General features: G+C 36.2%; 1 protein-coding gene across 1 annotated transcript; it reads left to right on the top strand.

The window, feature by feature from the left end:
• Window positions 1–879: 879 nt before the first annotated feature.
• TEX36 (testis expressed 36) lies at window positions 880–12,825 on the top strand. The gene is made up of 4 exons (XM_015817689.1): window positions 880–1,025; window positions 4,236–4,367; window positions 11,214–11,291; window positions 12,447–12,825. Exons 1-4 carry the CDS (start codon window positions 975–977, stop codon window positions 12,771–12,773), a joined length of 588 nt encoding a protein of 195 aa, XP_015673175.1. The 5' UTR covers window positions 880–974; the 3' UTR covers window positions 12,774–12,825.
• Window positions 12,826–22,851: the final 10,026 nt, after the last annotated feature.

The following is a 22,851-nucleotide window of genomic DNA, read 5'->3' as shown; positions in this document are numbered from 1 at the left end:
GTCTTTTCCGTGTTGGCATCTTCTAAAAACGTTTTATGGCTCATGCTGTTTATTGTATTTATTTATTAAGAAAATGTATATAGCCACCCAACTCACTCTAGGTGACTCCAAGCAGCTTACTAATGTTTAGGTTTTGATGAAAACTTGTGACAGGAACATGTGACACTGCAGCAAATAGACCAGTTTCACCCAAAAAATCAAAACTGTGCAATTCAACTATCACACAATATATTTGCCTGAGAAGTCACATTCAGAGCCCTGACTATTTCTCTTGTGGAGAGATGGAGTTGACATTGCTCCATACTAATGAAGAATATTTGCAATAGTGGCGAATATCTGTAGCTGGGGTGTAGGATGAGGGTGAAGATTTGTTCTCCAAGCTTGTGGATTGGTTTCTAAACGTTTCATTACCAGGCTAGGTAAAATCTTCAGCGGAGTTTAGGGCATGTCAATATGCTTTTGTTTATAAGGGCTTCGTGTGGTCAGTAGGTCTTGCGATGGGTCAGGTGTGGGTGTGTCCATTGAGAGTCTTGTGATGGGTCAGGAGAACATTCTCCCTGGAACTCGTGAGCCTCAAAACAGTTCCTCCACTTTTCTTTAACTCTTGGCCTGCCGGTGCCTGAACGATTTCCCTGCATAAAGTTGAGCTCCCTAGATGTCCGCTGGAAGTTCTTTAAAAGCCAGAAACTACCTCAAACAGAAGGTCCACTGACGCAGAAGCGATTTCCCGCCTTTTCTTCAATGGTTGGGAAAGGCTGAAGGAAAGGCGGGGGGAGTCCCGCAGCGTGACACAGAAGCAAGGCACTTGACAACAGTAGCCGTGGCAACCAGAACTACCTCCTCCCCCTCCACCACCACCTCTTGCTCTTCTTTTTCTTTCTCCTCCTCGGAGGAGGCGACCCTTTCTTCTGCCTCCCTGGCGAAGTTAACCCACACACGCGGAAATCCGAGCGCTCGGCTTCAGCTTCCTCACCATGCCGAAAGGGAGGCTGGCCAATCCAAGCACCACCCGGGACGGTATCTGGGTAAGGAAGGTGGCGACGGTCAGGCCAGAGTCTGGCTCACTTGGTCCATTTGGCACGTGGAGGCAAGGAAGAGCCTGCAGGAGAGACGGTCAAAAAAAAAAAAAAAAAAAAAGCATAATAGCCACGGATTTAGGGTTACCAAATATTGCTTCGTACAAGGAAAGATCCTTGTGTTTCGTCTTTCATTGCCCTGTGACTCGTTGCGTGATTTAAGGAAAATCATTTCAAACTTTATAAATCAGAATTAGAATTCATACAGCACATGGCTGGGTGAATAGATTGAAAGATTTAAGTATGGAAATAATCTTGTCCTCCCTCCTTGAGTGTGACTAAGAGCTCTGCGCTGTAAAAAGTTATATTATCTTGGAGGAAGTGGCCCTTTTCATCCTAGTTTTGTCACACAAGATTGTTGTGAGAGACAAGCAATCTAAATGTTGCTCTGACTGCTTGGAGGAAAGGAGGCAGAAGAATAAGGAATAATTTGAAATAACTTCAGTATAACACTTGCAGTTTAACATAATTTATCTGCTCTAGTATTATGTCTGCAAAATGTTACCAGTTAACAGCATCCCCCTCCAAAAATAGTTTCCTAAACTATTCTTCATTTTTATTTGAAGAAGATATAATTGTGATGTACAAGCATTGTATATAATAGTAATGCTTTTCTTCGTATATAATTTAGCATTTCCCTCTATCCTTTTCCACCCTCCAATTTATTTTTTTCTCTTCTTCGTACAATCTACTTGATTTGCTTTTTTTTCTGTTTCACTCTTTTTCCCCCTTTTGGCAAGAGAATGGCTCATTACCTTGGCCTCTAATGGGAAAATATGATACAATAGAAGCAGTAACTGTTATTGTTATGAAATGCCAAATTGCTCTTGTGCTTTAATAAGGAATACAGTGTTAATATGGATTATTTCTTTCATATTGAATGCAGAGAACTATTGTTCTACATCATGCAAAATAAAACTTACTTATGAAAGCTCTTGTTAAAAATATGAATAATGCAATCATGCTGAAGATACACTTTATTACATTTCCTTTTCACTTTTAATTTGGCCTTAATAGCAAGCCTCCTTGTCAAACATGCTTGCCTTTTATTCTTATGAATTGTCTTTTTTATTCCTATGATAATATTTAATTGGTTACATACTGCACTAAGGGATACTTTGTTTAACATTATTTCAATGAGTAAAATTTGCTGAATTCACACAACATTTATACATTGCTTTTTGTTCTTTGCTGTTCTCATAGTTCTCTTTGAGAATCTCATCCAATCGGCCTATCCACTTCTTTATGAATCTTCTTGTTCACTCATTCCATTCTCTTTGTTTATATATTTGTTTTGCAGTCCTCATTTCTTCTCTCTGCATGGCCAAACTGCTTTAATGTACTTCCTTTGTACTAGTCAATCACTTTTGTATTAATCCGCATGTATTCAGTACCCATTCATTCTTGAGCCTCTTCTTGTTTTACCAAGCACACTTAATTACCCTGGATTCCCACTATATTCAATTTTATGGTTCTTCTGACATGCTCAACTTCTAGATAACATTCCCACAAAGTGGCTAGATAGCACACAAAGTCATTTTATATCTTATGAGTTATCTACTACCTTTTTATCAGTTTTGCACATGTTAATGTCTGTCAATATTTGATATCAGTTATGCCTTCCAGCTTCCACTGTTCAGTTCCATTGCTAGGTAACTAGATCCTCGGTTGCTCTGAACTCTAACAATTAAACAACAGATTGGTATATAACAAGCCTTCCCTCTTCTGTAACTAACTCATGAATGAGGCTGCTGACCTGGCATGTATAATTGAAATAAAGCCTTTGTGCATAAGGCCTGGCTATCTGAAGGAATTGTCTCTTTCCCATTTCTGCCCTGTAAGATCTGATAGAGAAGGTATGCTTCATATCCTATCCTTTAAATCAGGGTGTAAAACTGCCAGCCCACAGGCTGGATGCGTCACATGGAAGCCGCGCTCACCCCAGCTTTGGCAAGGGGAAAAAAGTTGCGATATGTCACGACACGTCATGTGATGCAGCGAGTTTGACACCCCTGCTTTAAATAATGCCATTTGAAAGGACCTAACAAGTGCATCGTCTTTGTGACAGCATCTCTGTTTTGGAATAGTATTCCCCCAGAGGTTTAGACTCTCTTCAAGCCTTAAGCACTTTTTAAAAAACAGCTTCCACCTTCCCCCAAGCTCTGGGAGAAATTGCCCATTTGGCATGCAGTGTGTTTCAGTTAGGGTATGTCTGTTTAATCCTTTATGTACTGTATACTTTTTATTTTGTTTGTAAGTATTGTATCTGTTTTTAATTTGTACATTGAATCAATGTTGAATTGGGCAACTTTATACATCTAAATTATAATATATATTTTCTATATATTTTCCATTTTAATAAACTCACTATTAACATAGTACAAAAAATCATGTGGAGTCCTAGGGGTGTACCATTATGGAGGTGGCAATTGGATTAAGAAAAGACCCCACCTCTCCCCATGTCCTTTGTGCTCTTCTCTTCCCTATCTTTTAGTTGTACTTTTTATTTATTGTTTTATCATTTTAATGTCTACTGCAGGGGTAGTCAACCTTGGCTCTTTTATGACTCGTGGACTTCAACTCCCAGAATTCCTGAGCACAGCTGGATCAGGAATTCTGGGACTTGAAGTCCACGAGTCATAAAAGAGCCAAGGTTGACTACCCCTGGTCTACTGGCTTTAATGTTTGTAACTCGACCAGAGTCAGGATGAGCTCCCATCCTTTGCCCCAGCTCATGTCGTGCTGGAGACATGAAAGGACCCCCCAACTGAGCTTCTTCCAGACAACGATAATGTCACTGGCTAATCCTTTCAGCCTGGAAGCGGTGCTTCCGATATGAATACGATGTGACCTGCCCAGGGCCCCCTCTAGTTGAGATGGGTGGCACATAAAACAAATAAATAAAACAGTTTTGTTCAAATCCAACCAACCAAGAGGTGTATGTGTATGTGTAATGTATTAGCATATTTTTGTATATCATGTAACTTGGAAAATAGAAATTATGTTATGTTTTTATAAAGTGAAAATAGAATGAGATTTTGCTTCTATATGGGGCCTCTAGGTGTTGCTGTAATACAAACAATAAAATGCAGACTATAGAATCTGGCGTGCATTTTTTAAGTATTGAATTGTATAGATTATTTTGTTTGTGTTTTGCAGTTCAAAGAGTGTGGAAGCCTGCAAATATATCCAGAATCTCTTACAGCTACAATGCAAAAGCAGATATTTAATATAGATGCCAATTATCAAACTGGAAAAAATGTGCCACTGATGTACAAAGAACGTGAGAAAGTAAGTATTTTTCCAATTTTTACAAAACGTCAGCTTACTATAAATACAAATCTAAGTTTGTTTTAAATTTTGAAACTTCTCAACTTTAATTTGTAGTTAAGTTAGTACTGTTATAGTAACAGACCAGTGTTTTCTCACGCTGTTTGTTTCTGACGTGAGCAGATTTTCAATTGCAGTTACATTATATCCCAATCTGGATTTTCAAAATTGATGCAGAATTTCTCAGACTAGATTGCAGTCCCTGGGCTGTTGTGAGCACATTAGAGGTATAGTCTTTTTTTCTCTTTTTTTTTTAAACTAATCAGACTTACATAGACAAAGTGGAAGCACTATCAAAACTTGTTTTGAGTTGCCTAGACATTGCTGTAGTAGGTTTACAGAGGCAAAACACTGAGCAAAACCCAGAGTTTTGAGAGATGGCTAAACCCTATGGGTCCAGCCATTTGCAAAGCCACCGGTCTCAGCAGTTTTATTTCTTAGTTATGTAGTTTTAATCACACACCATCACACAAATATTTGTCATGGGGGAAGGCACTGAGATACAGCGAAATTGATAACCCTTGTATTAAATGTATAATTCTTTTTAACTGCTAAAATAGCAGTTGCCAGTAAAATGTAATGAAATTGCGTTTATCTCAATGCTATATTCCTGTTTATTCAGAACTTTCATCTCATGACCTAGAGCAGGGGTGTTAAACTGCTGGCCGGCGGACTGGTTGCATCATGCAGAGGCCACGGCCACCCCAGCTCCAGCAATGTGAAAAAAGTCACAATAACGCAGCGAATTTGACATCTGTGACCTAGAGTCAATTTGCCTATGCCTTTTAACAAATACAGTAAATTAGAATAAATCTACCATAATCTGCCTTCTTTTATAATATACCTTAGTGATATTAATAAATCTTACATTCACTTGTTAGAAGAATACAGATTAAAGTCATTTTCTCCAATGTATGAAACTGTAAAGACAGTTTATATAGACATTATTTTGCCAAGCAAATATGCCTGTCTTTTCTCAAATGTATGGTCTATAGCAGGGGTGTCAAACTGCTGGCCCGCGGGCCGGTTTCATCATACCGGAGCTGTGCCCACCCATTGCCGGCAATGGCAAAAAAGCTCCGATACGTCATGCGACATCACGTGACGTCGCGAGTTTGACATGCCTGGTCTATAGATAAATATGTTTCTGATCTGATCACTGACATGTGCTGCAACAATTTTTGATGTGAACAGTACAAATTCCTTTATGTTTGCTTCACCTTCTCTAAGGAGCCAGAAATTCTAGGTTCAGAACACTTAATCAAGTTCAGTTTGGGATGAGATCACCATAGGCTTAACTCTAATCCTTTCATAAAATCAAAAAAATGAGGGAAAAGCAAAGGCACAAAAATGCTTCAGGCTCTTGAGAAAATAGTTTATTATATTTTAGATAGTGTACAAATCCATCCTGAAGAGCTTTTGTTTCTTCAAAACTTTATAGAGCACAGCTTCTAACAGAAACTGATATGGAATTTATAGGAGGAATTTTGAAATTAGCCCTTGAGGAAGGATTTGTATCTGAAATGTGCTAGACAGGAATGAAATTATTTTATAGCACCTGAAATTTTTTTGTTGTTCTTACAGAGCCCCAAAGCTTTAGCTTAGCTGTCTTTCCTAACGGAAAATGGCAATTTGCTCCGCTTTCTATTTATATCCAAAGCAGATAAAGATTATGTTATGTGGAGTGATAGAGTATGTGTGTGTTTGTATCAAAGTATTTGCTTTTTAATACTGGCATATCTGATAATAACTAGCATGTTGATCAATATGCTTGATCACTCTTTTTTTAAATCCTCCTGCTTCCAGGTGTAGATAACTACCTGTGCATAATTTGTTTGTACACAGAAATCAGGGATTAACTAATAATTAACTAACCACAGATGGAGCAATCAATATTAGCCGTACTTCCTGAGAGGCGTTGCCTATAAAAGTGAACAAGTGGCATGTATCAGAACTCTGCTTATTCCCACTAGTTGCTCTAAGTCCCTTCTTCATTTATGTATGCATGCTATTTTTAGCTGGTTTTCAGCCTAAGCCCTCACGGTAGCTTTCAGAATTGAAAAAAGAAAACAGGACAATATCTAATAGACACAATTACAAATCAGATATTTTAGTAGACTAATATAAAAAAGATCATAAAGTAACATGTAGGTTGATATAACATATCCTATAAATGTCTATTTAAGGCAAGTAAAACCCATTTAATTTTACATGGCTTACCCCCCCAAAAAAACTATAGATTTGCAGCATAAACTATTTGGTTCAGTTTGGTTAAATAACAAATTAGTTGCCTCATGCCAAAAAGAAAACAAAAAGAATGCCAAGCAAAATTCCCTGGAACAAAAGTTGTAGAGGCACTTACTCAATACATGTTCACACAACATGCTAAGCCAAAAGTGAAGAAACTACAGTGTAATTTATTTCACTGTATGAATTTAGCCACTATGTTTTATAAAACCATGGGTTTTGACTTTAGTCAAAGTCAGTTATGGCTTATTCAGCAAATTATGGTTAAGTATCCCAGGACTCAGTGCAGTGTATGAACTTTGCTTGGTTTACAACATATTATTTTTTTTTCAGTTTATCCAAACCTGTAAGCCAAAACTAAGTAAACTATATTATGGAATGCATACTTTCTCATCTTAATTATTCTAATGAACAGTTGTAGTTTTTGGAAACGAATGATTGACACCTTAAGAAATATATTTGAATATCGTTTTGATCAATGTAGTGTTTTATTGTATGTTTTCATGGTGAAGGATTTTTTTTGTGGGAAGGAAAGACATTTTTAATCTGTAATATCTGAGTGTTTTTGTAATCTGGTAGGTGTTCTGTTTGTAGTAGTTGCAAGCACACTTTAGACATATTGAGTAATAAAGCAAAAGGCAGGCAATTTTTGTGAAAATTGTTTGGTTTACACTTTATTGGTTTATCAAATCTATTATGAATGGCCTTTTATTGCTGCAACATATATTTATTTCTGTAATAAAATCCATTTCCTTGTGTTTTAAATCCATTGTTTCTTGTCCTACACCCTGGAACAAATCTGAACAATTCTGTCCCATCTTTTAAATGATAGCTCTTCAGATATTTGTAAACAGTTTTCATGTATCTCTGTGGTCTTCTGTTCTTCATGCTCCTTAGGGGTTTCTTTCCAGTCCCTTTACCTCGTTCTCTTTTCTCTGCATATTCTTGTCAATGCCCTTCCTAAAATGTGCCCAGACCTGGATGCAATAAACTAAGTGTGATGTGATTAAAGCAAAATAGGGAAGAATTATGACTTGACTTAATCTATATTTCTCTTGAAGCATCTTAGAATTGCTTTTGCTTTTGGGGAGCTCATCTTCAACTAATGATGTATCAAGACAGCCAGATTTTTATTGCATGTAGTGCTGCTTAGTTTGATCCCTTCCCATCTTATGATTTGGATTTTCCCTGCTTAAATGTATGACTTTGTATTTGTCCCCTTTAAACTTCATCTTACTTAATTCCACCCATAGTTCTAGCATATTAAGATTTTCCTGTTATTATCTCACTCTAGTCATATTATGAAACTCTGATCCAAATCATTTATAAATATTTTAAATAACCCAGATATCAGAGTTCTGAAGTATACATTTGGCACTTTCCTACAATAATTAGCAATGGTTCTAAAAAGTAACTGACTCTAACACACTTGTTCTTTTTCAAGGATTTGTCTTTGCATGCAAGGAAGAGATTAAAACAGCACATAAAGAAAATGGTATACTACTACAGCTTATTAATTGGTAATAGGAAATACTTAACAGTAGGAAAGAAAAATGCAGGTTTTCAAAAGGTTTTTACACATCTTTCTCTTTTTCACAGTATTTCATAAATTACAAATAGTTAAAGCTATATTAGTTACAAGAAATATATTAGTTTCGATTATTTGTAATCTTTTAGATCAGATACCTATGGCAATCTTCAGGGACAAATTTATACGGGAGATTTTTTTTTAGTGCAGCTGAAATATAAGCTACAAATTAAAACTACTAAATTGTGTGTGCTGCCATTGCTATTCAGTACAGAACTCAAATCCTATTATGAGATTTTTAATATCTATAATACAGGACCATATATACTTAGTTTGACAAGCAAGATCATCAAAGTGGAATGCATTTTTTCAGATCTATGTACAGAATAAGATATTAAAGACAATATCTTTTTCCTTGTGATTTTAATTTTTTTCCCTTGGATTCTGATATGGAAAGTTTTCAATCTAAAGCAGGGGTGTCAAACTCGCAACGTGATGTGTCACAACTTTTTTTCCATTGCCGGCAATGGGGTGGGCGCGGTTTCACCATGATACATCTGGCCCGCGAGCCGGCAGTTTGACACCCCTGATCTAGAGATTGCAGAAATGTTTATTGATTTGGGATCATTTAAACTAAAGACATAGAAGGATCTTTCCTATGGCATATATAGGTGAACAGTGATAGCTGGAATTATATTAACCTTTCATATCTGTGAAATTGGAACTTAATTTCCTTTATAAAGTATATACAACATATTCATTGAATTGTATAAAGCAAACATATGGGGAGTGAGGTGAAAGGTAAGATGAAAGACCTGATCAATTATTGACCTCTTGATTGAAATAGCAGCAATCAAGTAATAACAATTCTGTTATTAATGGTGCTTGGAACAAACTATATAATTACTCTAAAATAGTAAATCAGCATGTAGTACTGAGTGAGATTACCAAGGAAGAAATTGGTCTTTTCTAAAAAGCTATAGAGCTTTTTCAAAGATTACATGTGATCAAGATAATATCAAGCTGCACCTTTTTCTATTCAGGGAGTAATAGCTATATTAAATCTATGAATCTGAAAAGTTCCTGGTCGCGATAGCTATTCTATTGAGTGATATAAGACATATCTTGATCTTCTTTCACTCCTATATTTCTGGAGATTTTATTATTTATTTTATTTATTATTGCTGGAGTACAGTTTTTCCAATTTCATTAAAGTTGCTGCCAGAATTTGTACATTGAACTTGGCATGTGGATTACATATTTTTTTAATTGTTTATTGTACCATCTGATTTTTTATAAACAGATGACAGAGCTCAGACTTTAATTAGACATTCAGAAAAAAGGGAATCCACAATTTAGTGGATGCTGAAAAAACCCTGGGTATGGTAGAGATAAGTTTTTGGGACAAGCTTAAGCCAAATATGGATCTCCATTTTCCTTAACTGGATTACAGAGGAATTATTGAATCTGTCATTTTTACTTCTCTAACTGTCTGGTTTGGTACAACAGCTCAATAGGACAGACCAATGAATAATTGGGACTGCACGGGCCTTATTCAGGATGACAAGGTGGAAGCTTACCGCAAGGAGGTTGAAGGGTTAGTGAACTGGTGTAAGGAAAACAGCCTAGTTTTAAATACTGGAAAAACCAAAGAGATCATTGTTGATTTCAGAAAAGGCAGGCACAGCCACACTTCTCTGTGCATAAATGATTCACCTATGGAGATGGTTACCAGCATCAAATTCCTGGGTGTGCAGCTAACGAGCAGGCTGACTTGGTCGCTCAACAGTGAGAAACTGGTGAAGCGGGCACAGCAGCGCCTGCATTTTCTGCGCCGCATGAGGAAAGCACATCTTCCTTCCCTTGTCCTGACCACTTTCTACAGGGGGACAATCGAGAGCATCCTGTCATACAGCATCACAGTCTGGTTTGGAGGCATCACTGCTTCAGATAGGAAGGCGGTGCAGAGAGTGGTGAGAATGGCCGAAAAGATCATTGGCAGTTCCCTCCCTCCCATCCAGGACATAGAACAGAAGCGCTGCTTGAGCAAGGTCCGTAAGATTATCTGGGACACTACACATCCTCTTCACGACCTGTTTTCCTTGTTACCTTCTGGGAGGAGGCTTCGTGGTATCCGAAGCAGAACATCCAGATTCAGCCAGAGTTTCATTCCATACAGCATTAACCTTGCGAACTCTCAAGCTTCCTCCTTCCGTTATATATTCAAGATGGACAATATTTAATATTTANAAGGAGGAAGATCTGAAAAATACTATTAATAAAAAAAATAGAAATGTATTGGTTCCAGGTGTTGTCCTTTACTTCCTAACACAATCCTGAGAAGATTTAGATAAATTTAGATACATTGTTTTTTCTGGTCTATAGTCTGGTTATATTTTGAACACCAAAAATTATTCTTTATTTCAGGAAAATACACTGGCTATTTAGTCCTTATTTAATTCTATGATTCTAAATTAAGAGTCTTAACATTATTAGAGTCTTGTTGGAAAGTAGGGAATGTGTTGACTTTGTTTCAAAGAAAACTAGAGTTTTCTTTGCTTTTGCTTAGTGTAGAGAGCAAAACCTAGGAGACTGCAAATAATAAAATTTAACATGCATCCATATGTTTTCTAGATTTGGGACGTAGTCCTTTTAAATACATATTCTGCCATTTAATATATAGTATCAGTGTTCTGTACTGAGCTCATAAATCTAAGGTTGATTTAAATTATGAGTTTCCTTTTGAAGTTCAGTTTTTATTAGCAGTGAACTCAGTAGTAAGCCTCTGAAAGATATCCTGAAATTATTTTAGTAATTTGTTCCCATAAAAATAAATTTGATTTCATTCAATAGCTCTGCATGCTTAAGATTAGATGAAATTAAATTCTGTTATGAATATATTCTTTACTAATAGAAACAATGTATTTGTATCACACATATTTACATATGCATGTAATTTTGATTTCTGTAGAACATGAAAGCTATGATCCTGTTATATGAATGCACAAGACTTTTTTTAAATTTTCTTTTAGAAACCAGCAAATACATTTCCATTTTCAATCCATGATAATAAACATTGTTTATTGACTATGGGAGAGTATTTAGATTCTGTAAGTATTCTGTTTTAATGGTATTTTCTTAAGAATAATTTTTAATAATTCTCTGTAGGGTATGTAATATGTTTTGGAAATATTTATATTCATTCAGTATTACAGAATTTCCTTTGTCTAAGCTGAATGGCAAAATTGATGACAGCTTATTGAAATTTCTTGTCAGTTATGACACATAACAAGTTATAGGCTGTTAATTTTCTTTTGTAGAAATTTAGATATATTCTTATGGTTCTTGTATAATAGCATTTACTAATTAATAGGGCAATTCATATTTTTCCAAAATTTGAGATGTACTAGAGGATCTTTAGTTCTTGAAAATACAGAGAAGTTTGTATACAGGTAGTACTCTACTTATGACCACAATTGAGTTCAAAATTTATGTTGCTAAGTGAGAAATTCTTTAAGTGAGTTTGCCCCATTTTATGATTTTTCTAGCCACATTTGTTAAGTAAATCACTGCAGTTGTTAAATTAGTAACATGATTGTTAAGTGAATATGGCTCTCCCATTGACTTTGCTTGTCAGAAGATTGCAAATGAGGATCACATGACTCCAGGACACTGCAACCGTCATTAATGTGAATCAGTTGTTAAGCATCCAAATGTAAATCACGTTACCATGGGGGTGTTCATAAGTGTGAAAAAATAGTCATGTAACTTTTTTCAGTGCTGTTGCAACTTTGAATGGTCACTAAATAAACTGCTGTAAGTGGAGGATTACCTGCAATATCAAAAAATACTGACATGGACATCTAAGGTCCATCCGGAAGTTGTCTTATATGTGGCCTGCAATACTTACCAGGACTGCTTTGCACACTTCAGTTAGAAACAGATACATATTAAAAATGTATTACCTGTATCTATTCGGTAATAAGTGAAGGAATTACCCATCTTTTTTGAGCTTGAGGAAAAGAGATTGGTTTTCTAAGATACAGCATGTTTCTATGAGGTCCACACTTCTACTGCAATAATGTTGCAAAAACTTACTTTTGCTATGTAACAGATGAGAATAAATTTCAGAAATAGTTTGTAATTAATTATCAACATGCTAGCCAAGATCTTTTACTAAAGCCTTTCCTGATGGTTCTCAAATGTAATACAGAACATGCTATCTTAAATATATTCTAAAATAAATGCCTTCTCATTTCTTTTAGGGACTAGGAGTAAGAAAATTTCAAGAAAAGTGTCAACACTATTCGCAAAACTACTATTTTTTGGCCCATGAGCAAATTCCTAGCAGCAATGCCTACCATTCTGTTTATCAGACTTCATTTGTCCAATATCCAGATATTAAACATTCCATTCTAGGTCGATTTCCTAAAAGCCATATTGATAAATGCATTGCTCTGCATTCTGCACCTAAAAATGATTACATGTGGTTTTCAAAATGTTATACTGGTTCTAATCATATAACTCCTACAGAGGTTACTAAATGCTCAGAACCTGAAAAACTTTCAACTGCTGAAGAAGAAATAAAGTAAATTTTCAGATTTTCATAATAGTAAAGCATATTTCATGTAGGACATAAAATACTTTTTTTAAAAAAAACGTAAGGGATCCAATCTTTTTCTGAAATGATTTCTAGAACCTAAATGGCATTAAAGTCATGGCAATTGGGTGAGTGGTTGTATTCATACACTTTATTTTCTTAAAAGATCAATGCTGTCATAGGAAAAGCAAACTTTTTAATACTGCTTTGAATATACATTTAGTTTTCCCCTCTCAAAATAAATATTAAAATGTTTCACTTTTTATTGTGACTTCAGCTAGTTAGTTCTATAAAGTAATTATAAAAATGTGTTCATATATACAAAATGGTGACTATTCCTTTGTCATTGTCATCATATTATGAAAAATGGTGCTTAACCAGTCATCTTTAATGCTATTTTTAGGCTAGGAAAAAATGGGGAAATGGTTCTGGAATTCTCTAAGATTGAGGAACCTGTTTTGGTTGTTGATAAATACACAGAAGTCCACATGCAGTGGTCACTCACCTCACTAAGGGAATGTAGCCTCTGAGGTGCTTGAAGTTATAATTACACAACAATTGCATATGTACATGAACATGTATATTTAATCTGATTGTCTACAGTACTCTCAAAGACAGAATATCCCTTGTAATGGTAGCTCCCTATACAAAAATCACACAAACAATAACTGTGTAGCAATTTTGCAACCAGCTTAAATGGGGGAAGGGGTGGGGGGCTTATGTTGAGGGATAGGCATAGCACTTTGAGAGATTGTAAATAAGAGCCATTTATAGAGAAGGTGAGTTCTTACCTTTTGGTGCAAATTGCCAGTGAGAACAGCAAGGCCAAAGCAGAGAAATCCAGAAATTGAGTCCAGGATTATAACCAGATGTTCAGGTTGTCTGGCAAGGAGGCAAGAACAAGAAGCCAGTCCAAAAACAGGAAGCTGTTTCCAACAATGAGAAAAGAGTCGGGAGGTTGCTCTTGCATAACCCTGGTTCCTGGTATAACATAATTAGGGAGTTGTCTTTTGAGAGCTGACTACTTCAGTCCTTCCCTTCATAATTGTTGATATATTCTTGGACTAGAGTTCTGGATCAGGCCCCTTATGCTTTGAGTTCAATCACACCTGTTCTGGTTCATTGATTCTGAACTGCTGCAACTGTCTGATTGCCTGATGGCTCCCCAATCTATTAGACTTGGTATCAGGTCTCCCTTTTGAGCCTCAGGTTTATAGAAGACCATAACACTAGAGATGCATCTTAGCTTGTTCTCATCTCTTATACAGAAATCATAAAGGGGGATGAAAGCACGGCAATAAAAGACATTCAAATTATGATCCGAATGACAGGAAACAAAGCAAGAATAAAGTCATAGAAGTAAATATCCCCAATAAGAAAACAAAGGAAGTGTGGATTGGAAAGAGGTTTCAACTAAGATCATTGTGGAATGCCCAGAGATTTTCCATGCCTGCTTGAAGTTTTCAATGCCTACTTGAGTTCTTGAAGGTTTATAATTGATTAGAACTATCAGTTACCATAGTTACATTGTCTCCCCTGATCAAGACACTAATCCATGGACATCACTTATTTTATAGTTATATTCATAAAATTCATTCTCTCTCAACAAAAGAAAGTTTTAGGAATACATGATTATTGGAAACCATCCTTTTTTTTTTACACTACCAGTTATTCTTTATTTTCCACAATCTCACTAATTCTACTGAATGTTATCAACTGTTGTCAACCACTGAGATCAAGGCATTTTAAGTAATTGGGTTGAAATGAATTTAGCTTAATGCTTGAAATATTGTTTTCTCATGGCTAGTTGCTAAAATTGTCTTTACTGAAGTTAGAAGATTTTGCAGTTTTCTGACTGAAACATATAACCATGAAGATGCAGTTAAGCATCTTAACACTTTTTGTCAAAGATATTAATGCGAGATGAATCAGCAATAAAATTCTAAGCCAATACAGAAGCATCTCATTTAAATTATATACTATACACATGCTCGGTGTATTAATTGTACACCATTCGATGATATACTTTGTTTTATGGTATATTTCCAAACGAATGTAATACATACCCTCAACAAATATGGTAAAAATGGTGATGATGATTTTGTTTGTAAAAGACTCCCTGTTGAGATCCCTGTGTGCTGCTGCATATTTTGAAACACAAAACAATTAACATTATCTCTAGAAAGTAACAATTAACATCACTAGAAAGTAACAAAGCCAAGAGCATGGCATTGTTAAAAGGAAGTGATTTCTTATTTCATCACTGATTAAAGCAGCCGGTCTCTTGCAGTATCAGAATTTCCACAGATTTAGCCAAAAATTTCATCCCTGAGCAGATTCCAAACTAAAATGCATGCCAGTTGAATAGTATGCAAAGTACTCCATGCTGTTTGGCATACTCAAGAGGGCAGTCTGGGTCCTCCTATGGAAGGAAAAATGCATTATTTTTACATTTGTATTATTTATCTCAGGTTTAATATTACAAGTGAATATAGCAAGCCTTTTTATAAGAGCAAGCAAAGATTCCAAATTACTTAATTCTATCTAATTCTCTGTAATCTAGATTTCATAAAGATTTTCAATTTTATATTTCACTTGTACATAATTATGTAGATTCCTGTTCAATAGATGATATCCATTATAATTAACAGGATTAGACTAATATTTGTGCACTGAAAAATGAATCTGAGCTTTGATCTTATGGAAGATGACATTAGCATCTTGAACTTGCAAAACAGGACAAAAGGAACATTGATATTAACCCAGCATAAAGTGTAACATTGATAGAGATTATTGTGAGTAGAACATAATAAATTAGCATATTACTACTTATTTTTTATAAGTAATGGCACAATAGCATTAAGATTTCTCACATATTTCAGGCAGAGAAGCCATCAGTTGCATTATGCTGCTGGTCATGACCTGCCTGTAATCTCCACATATGAACGCATAACCTGTTGTGCATCTCAAAGGATTACCACATAGCCTAAAAGTTGCTAGCAGTATAATTATCTAACGCACAGGTACAATTATCTAACGCACCCCAGCTCCGCAAAGGCAAAAAACATCACGGTACATCAGGTGATGCAATCAAGTTTGACACCCGTGATCTAATGGATGTGGATTTCTCATGTGGAGATTGAAGTAATTTTGTCATTAGCAAATACAGCCAAACCAAAGCAGTATTTCAGTATTTTTAAATGCTCTGTCCTTTACACGTCACACATCATTTTAAATATCAGATTTTTTTTAAAAAAAATTCTGAATGGGCAATTGCCCATATTATATAAGTAGCTTGAAAATTCCAGTCTTGCAAGCCTGTCTCCAAGCATCTTTGAACGGAAGTTATTTAAATCTTCCCAGTGGGGAAGAAAGTGTTGTAAGGGATTTCTCCACCTTATGTACATATTGGGAACCAGTCCCTTGAACTTGAATGCAATCAGTGTCTGATCATACAAGCAGAGGGTTGGATGGGGAGGAACAGACTCAGACTCAACCCTTCCAAGACCGAGTGGCTGTGGTTGCCGGCGCCTCGGCATAGTCAGCTGATTCCATCGCTGTCTATAGGGGGCGAAATTTTGGCCCCCTCAGAGAGGGCACGCAACTTGGGTGTCCTCCTGGATCCACGGCTGACACTGGAAGACCATTTGTCGGCCGTGACCAGGGNGTCGGCCAAGCAGTGTCGGCTGGCGACCCCCAGGGGGAGGGCCTTCTCTGTGGGTGCCCCCACCCTCTGGAACGAACTACCCCCCGAGATCCAGACGATTCCGGATCTCCTATCTTTTCGCCGCGCCCTCAAGACATGGCTTTTTCAGCAAGCGGGTCTGGCCTAGGGAGAATTTTAAATAGGGACAATTTTAATTAGATTTTTAATGGTAACACAGCGGTAAATATTTGTTTTTAATTGGTTTTTATTGGGGATAGTGTTTGTATCGTTTTAATATGCTGTAAGCCGCCCTGAGTCCTGTTGGGAGAAGGGCGGCATATAAGTTTAATATATCTATCTAATAATTCTAGGAATTTTATCTAATTTTAATTTGGGCAGGAACCTGTTTTTCTGCTTTCAGAATTGAAAGTAGATAGGAGGAAAAACATCTATTTCCTGTATTTCTAATGAAAGGCACAAATTCATTGATAGGAGATGCTAATTGAAAAAAAAAAATTAAGCCCACTAGAGGTCATGTACCAGAACATCATATGTAATTTATTTGAAGTATCTGTTCCAAGTTGCCAGCACAAAGTCTAAATAAAATGGGTTTGCAAAAAAATATATTTTTGATGAAAATATCCAAACCATTTTCTTAAAGTGCTTTTCTATGGGAATAATGTGCTGGTCTATTATAAAAATGTAATAACTTCCAAAGCAGTTTTATTTTGCCATTTCCTCCCCTGTAGGTTTTTGCAATATATTTCTAGAAATACTCTATTCAGTGTAACACAAAATAATATCTACAGCAGTAATAATAAATTAGATGCAGTGGGAATTCAAGCTTATATTTGTGTCCAATGAGGTAGTATAGAAATCATTCATAATGAAGAAAAGGTAATTTTAATGCTACATGTTGTATTGAGCATGCCCGAAATTATACAGCACAACATTCTTGTACTTTGATATAATCAATGTTTTAAAATACCCCATATGAATAACAAAAGTATCTACAGCTATAAGCATTTTCTTTTATATGTAATGGCAGATATCAATTCAGTCTCTGAATATGTTTTACTTTAATCATTTATTGAAACCACTGCAAATCAATAAGCATGAAAAACATCTAATTTTCCTGAGTAAATATAATACACTGATAGATTTTTCCAAAATCTAAAAGTGTTTACTTATTTAAAATTTATATTAGTAAGATTGCCCCACTCAACACTGTCTCTGGACAGTATACAGATTAAAACAGATAGTGTCTAAAACAAAACAAAACAGTAAATATAATGGGGAAATAGATATACTCTAACTGAAATAGATACCACACCAGATATGCACAACTGGATTTATTCCAAACCTTGCGAGGGGTTGGGCATGATTCCAGAGTTCATTTAAAAGCTTGCATGGTTGGGGCAGTCTGAACTGGAGGGGGGTATTCCAAAGATCAAGCACCATAAGACAAAAGCTTTCTAGATCCCATCAATTGACATAGGTTAGTGGATGAGGCATGAATTGTGCCACTTTGTCTGATCTTATAGGGCAGGTAGAAATGATGAGAAAGTGATAGTCTCTCACATAACCAAGCCATCTACCATGAAGGCTTTTAAAAAGCAATAGCCACTACATTCAATTGCATCCAGAGAACACAGCAAATTCCACATTTTGGATAGAGAGGACCGCTAGTTTGAAAGAGGGGTCAAAGAGGCCATCTACATTAAGATTTGACAACTCTCTCTCAATAGAGGGGGGAGTGATATGGCATCACCTATTTCCTGTTTACAACACAGTTCTTTCAGAAGTTCCAAGAAGGTTCTACACCCATTTGCACTATTCAGGTGAACCTCCAAGTGGCCTCAACGACTCTCAGAAAGATTGCTAATGACCAGGTGACTGCAAGGAATATAAATCCTTCCATTCTCCAGCATTCAGTCAGAACTGAAGATGCTTCTTGGATGATAAGCAAAATGTCTTCAAGGAAAAACAAAGCACTCTTGGGATAACAAAGGTATGATAACCTTTGATTTTTATCATTTATTTGTGCTGAGTTCTTTGATCAGCCTTCTTCATTCACTGAATTTTATTCTGTATTTAGATGATGTTTTTTTCCACCAGTAACTATTCCCTATTTACCCATTATTTCATTCTTTTTCTTTCCCAGAAAAAAAATATGTTACAGGAAAAAATGGGAAAGTTATGTGACCCATCAATCCATACCAGCTCAAAGGCTCACACACCAAATTTCCTCAAAGATATGAAAACTTTCCAAACTTCTGTTGATGATACCACATCTTCCCAGATTAGAAATTGCCAGGAATCAAAGGCTACAAGAGGAACAGGGGCTTGGAATTTTCTGATTTCTTTTCTACTATCCCAACCATCCTCAAAAAGTGATTCCTGAAGTTTAGTGAAGTCTCTGAAGTGAGATTTGATGAAGAAGATAATGTAGCCCAGTATTTTTTAAACTTGGCAACTTTAAGGTGAGTGGATTTCAACTCCCAGAATTCCCTAGCCAATATGCCCATAAGAGAGAAAATTAATAACCAAGAAGAAACAACCCCTGTGCACATGAAAATGCTTTTCCTTGTACAGTGAGCACTTGAATCTCAGACAGTCACTTTAGCCCACTACATTCTTACAGCTTCCATGGAAATTATTAAAAAAACAAAACTTTATTCATGTTCTTGAAGATTTCACTCTGTTCTTAAGGAAGTACTACAATGAAGTCATTTTGTAAAAAATATTTTCCTCAACACTATTTCTAGCATTTGCATGTGAATATTGCCCACCCTGCTGTTTGATTAAACTAATGTCTTTTTAAAAAACAACAACAACCAGATGAACCCAGATGCAGTAGAGCACTTTCCATTTTCATCAAAAGCTTGTTGGGGTGGAGGGGAAACTAATGTTCTTGGAAATACATGACTAATGAGAATGTATATATAGCACTTCTGAGGGAACTCAGATGTGTAATTATTATGAGGATTTCACATACGCATAAGTATAATGATCTTTTGGTAGGTAAATTACTAGCTAGCAACGAAATAAATATGATCCCTTCAGAATCTGAAATCATTTGGTACTGTAGGTGGGTTAGAAATGATTCACCTTAGTTGTTATCTCTGGAACAGTAATATAGAAAAATATCTGCCAGGACTGGAGAATTTACATTGTTCTTCATATCCTGTGGAGTTTTGTCAGAAGAACTCTGGTCCCTGCTGATTTCTAACCCCTTATTTTGATAAGCCATAGCACAGTATGAAGCAACAATGGGTTGGAGCAGCTATATTGTTTACTGTGGAAGGCATTCTGCCCAAAATATTTTCCCAAGAAACACTGATGTATTCTAAAGGTCAGGTTGATGTTGAATTCACTACTAAGCACGATTTCATCTTTCGAAGACTAACGTAGCTGTGGCTGCTTCGGGATAAAGGTTAAATTGTTTTTGTAAGCACTGGAGAAGTGAAAAACACACCTCCTTAATATGTTATTTTTCATTCTAATAATGTGTACTGCCTGGATGAATGAAGTCAGGTACTTTATTCACCCAATGAATATAAATTGAAATATCTGGAAATTTATCAGAACATGGTTATAATTAAATAGGAAGTGGGTATAATTTTATATAGGAAGATAAACATGAGGACGGATGGGGGTCATTCTTATGCTTTGGCTGATAGGATTTGTTATACAGCTAATACAGTACCACTAGCTTTTATAATAGCTATTAGCATTAGATGAGCTCCAAAAGAAAATCTGTTAACAAATGTGTGCAATTTATTCCTCCTATCTTTATTAAACATTACTTCCACAGATGTATCAAAATGACTTAAAAACATACTTTGAACAAAACATAAATTAAATCAATTACAATGTTATCAACAGGGATCAGATGAATCCAGGTTTTTTGGAAATAAATGTTACCTATTTTAGAAGATGGAATACAGTACACAAATTTTCCCACATTTAAGCTTCCCTTATTCTTAGTTTCAATTCTATGAGTTATTATACAGCGAGGAACTCTTTAAATCCTGACACCACTAGTGACTAAATTTCCTTGTACTTTTGGTCTGGTTATACTGTCACTACCAATTCTATTATGAAAATTCAATGCTTTCTCACAATAACTAAAGGAGTTTCTTCCAGGCAGGGAGTTCTGATCATCTGGCAACTAAACTCATCTAAATGTTGCAGGAAAGTCTGTACAGTTCTTTTGGCAATAAAGCAGAAAGTGTTTGCTTTGGAATTTGTTCTGCTACATGGGTTGACTTTCCTCCAGAGCCCCTGTTGCTTTTATCCCATTACAGATTATTGTTAATTTCATACTTTACCCTTTGATCTCATAGCAAAAGAGGTAGGACCTTCTTCTCCTAAAGCTTTACTCCTAGTGTTGCTAAAACAACCAGGTTACCCACCATCATGGCAAGAAGGCAGTCCCTCTCCTCCCCACCTCCCTGTGAGCAAATGGGGCTTGGCTATTAAATGATAGGGATAAAATCCCTCTTGACTGTTGCTATCCAATCTGGAGAAAAAAACCTCTATAAAAATCTTTGAAGACATACATGGTTCTTTTAAGTATACCGAAGTCAGTGGGCTCTAAAACACAAGAGAGCCAGCACAACAACACAGATCCCTAGGCAACACACACACACACGTGCTCACTGCACCTCACTACAAGTACTGGTAGTCCTTGATTTATAACCCTTCATATACTGTAGTGACTGTTTGAAGTTATAAGTCACTTTTTTCAGTGCTGTTGTAACACTTTTTCACTCTTACAACAGATGCAACAGCCCCGTGGTCACATGATCAAAATTCAGGCACTTGGCAACTGGCATGTATTTATAACAATTGCACTGTCCTGGGCTCATATGATAACTATTTATAACCTTCCCAGCTGACTTCTAACAAGCAAAGTCAATGGGTGGAGCCAGATTTGTTTAACAAGTGCACGATTCACTTAACAACTGCAGTGATTCACTTATTAACTGTGGCAAAAAAAGTTCATAAAATGGGGCACAGCTCACTTAAAAACTATCTTGCTTAGCAACAGAAATTTTGGGCTCAGTTATGGTTGTAAGTTGAGGACCACCTATACTACACCACTGCTACTACCCATCCCACTACTGCTCTTCTAATTACTATGCCTTTTCCAGCCCTACTACTGGAAAAAATTCTAATTTTTTAGCTGCTTCAGACTGCTTTATTTCTACACACAAACACCTCTTTCACACAAACCAACACTACCACACCCAGCTGTCGCATCATAACGTTTATAGTCAACTGTGCTGGGGGGGGGGGGAGGCTTAAAAAGGCAGGACAACAGCAGCACAGGTGCTGGCAATTTTCTAGTCAGCCTGTCCTTCCACAGTGATGAAAGACAGTCTTTTCATTCAGTCTCTGGCCACTAAGCTGAGGAAAGGAGGCACTTGGTTTTCCAGGATTTGTAGCAAAGAAATGCTCTGAACGTATTTATCTTGCTCCAGGGAAAGTCCCTCTGAATGATCTATAAAAAGATGTAACCCCTCTTGTCTGAGTCTTAAAGCAATAACACTCCTATCACATCCAATGTTTGGGCTTAGTCCATAAATAAACTTTGATTGTTATTGATTGATAGGAGCCATGGTGGTGCTGTGGTTAGAATGCAGTATTGCAGGCTAATTCTGCCCACAGCCAGGAGTTCGATCCTGACCGACTTGAGGTTAACTCAGCCTTCCATTCTTTTGACGTAGGTAAAATGAGGATCCAGATTGTTGGGAGCAATATGTTGATGTTGCAAATGACTTAGAGTGTGCTATAAAGCATCATGGAGCTACACATAAGCTACACATACTACACATAAGTCTATGTGTTAATGTTATTGCTGTCAAACCTATCAAAAATAGTGAGCTTTGATCATTTCCTCTTTTAATACCCAAGCAGGCTATTATTCTAACAAACAATGCTGAAACTATTGAAAATAATATCTTGGATTAGGTGTAGATTATTATTTAAATAGAGCAACAAGCTCTGGCTTTGCTCCAGAGTTTGATAGCCATACTATAGAGCCTAATGAAGAAGCATTAAAAACTTGCTACTATAAATATAGCTTTGCTATGGAAATGATTAGTAAATAGTTTGCTATTCAGATAAGTTGCACATTATTTTTAAATAAGTATTTATGTAAAACTCCATTGCACCCAACAGGGAGATAGGATCTTATTCATTTATTTCATTTCTATATGACTACGCTCAAGCTACTGTTGATGGTCTACATAATCATAAAATACCAACAATATAATAATGCAATTACTAAAATTAAAATAACTAAGAACAATATATAGTTTTTAAAATCCCTTCTAACCCCTATGAGTGTTATGTGTCTTCCTCAGTCTTGGGTGTTCTCTCAGTAAATCACATTTATAGAGCCCTATAGAAGTGT

Source organism: Protobothrops mucrosquamatus, unplaced genomic scaffold (assembly GCF_001527695.2).
Source record: "Protobothrops mucrosquamatus isolate PMUCROS unplaced genomic scaffold, P.Mucros_1.0 scaffold_128, whole genome shotgun sequence".
In the NCBI taxonomy this organism is placed as follows: Eukaryota; Metazoa; Chordata; class Lepidosauria; order Squamata; family Viperidae; genus Protobothrops; species Protobothrops mucrosquamatus.
The sequence above is the reverse complement of the archived record's forward strand: the minus strand, read 5'-3'. Positions and strand labels throughout refer to the sequence as shown.

Coding starts and splice junctions, on each gene's coding strand:
- TEX36 (XM_015817689.1), top strand. CDS start 975: ATGCCGAAAGGGAGGCTGGCCAATCCAAGCACCACCCGGGACGGTATC. Junction 1,026..4,235: donor CCACCCGGGACGGTATCTGG/GTAAGGAAGGTG, acceptor TGTGTTTTGCAG/TTCAAAGAGTGTGGAAGCCT. Junction 4,368..11,213: donor TGTACAAAGAACGTGAGAAA/GTAAGTATTTTT, acceptor ATTTTCTTTTAG/AAACCAGCAAATACATTTCC.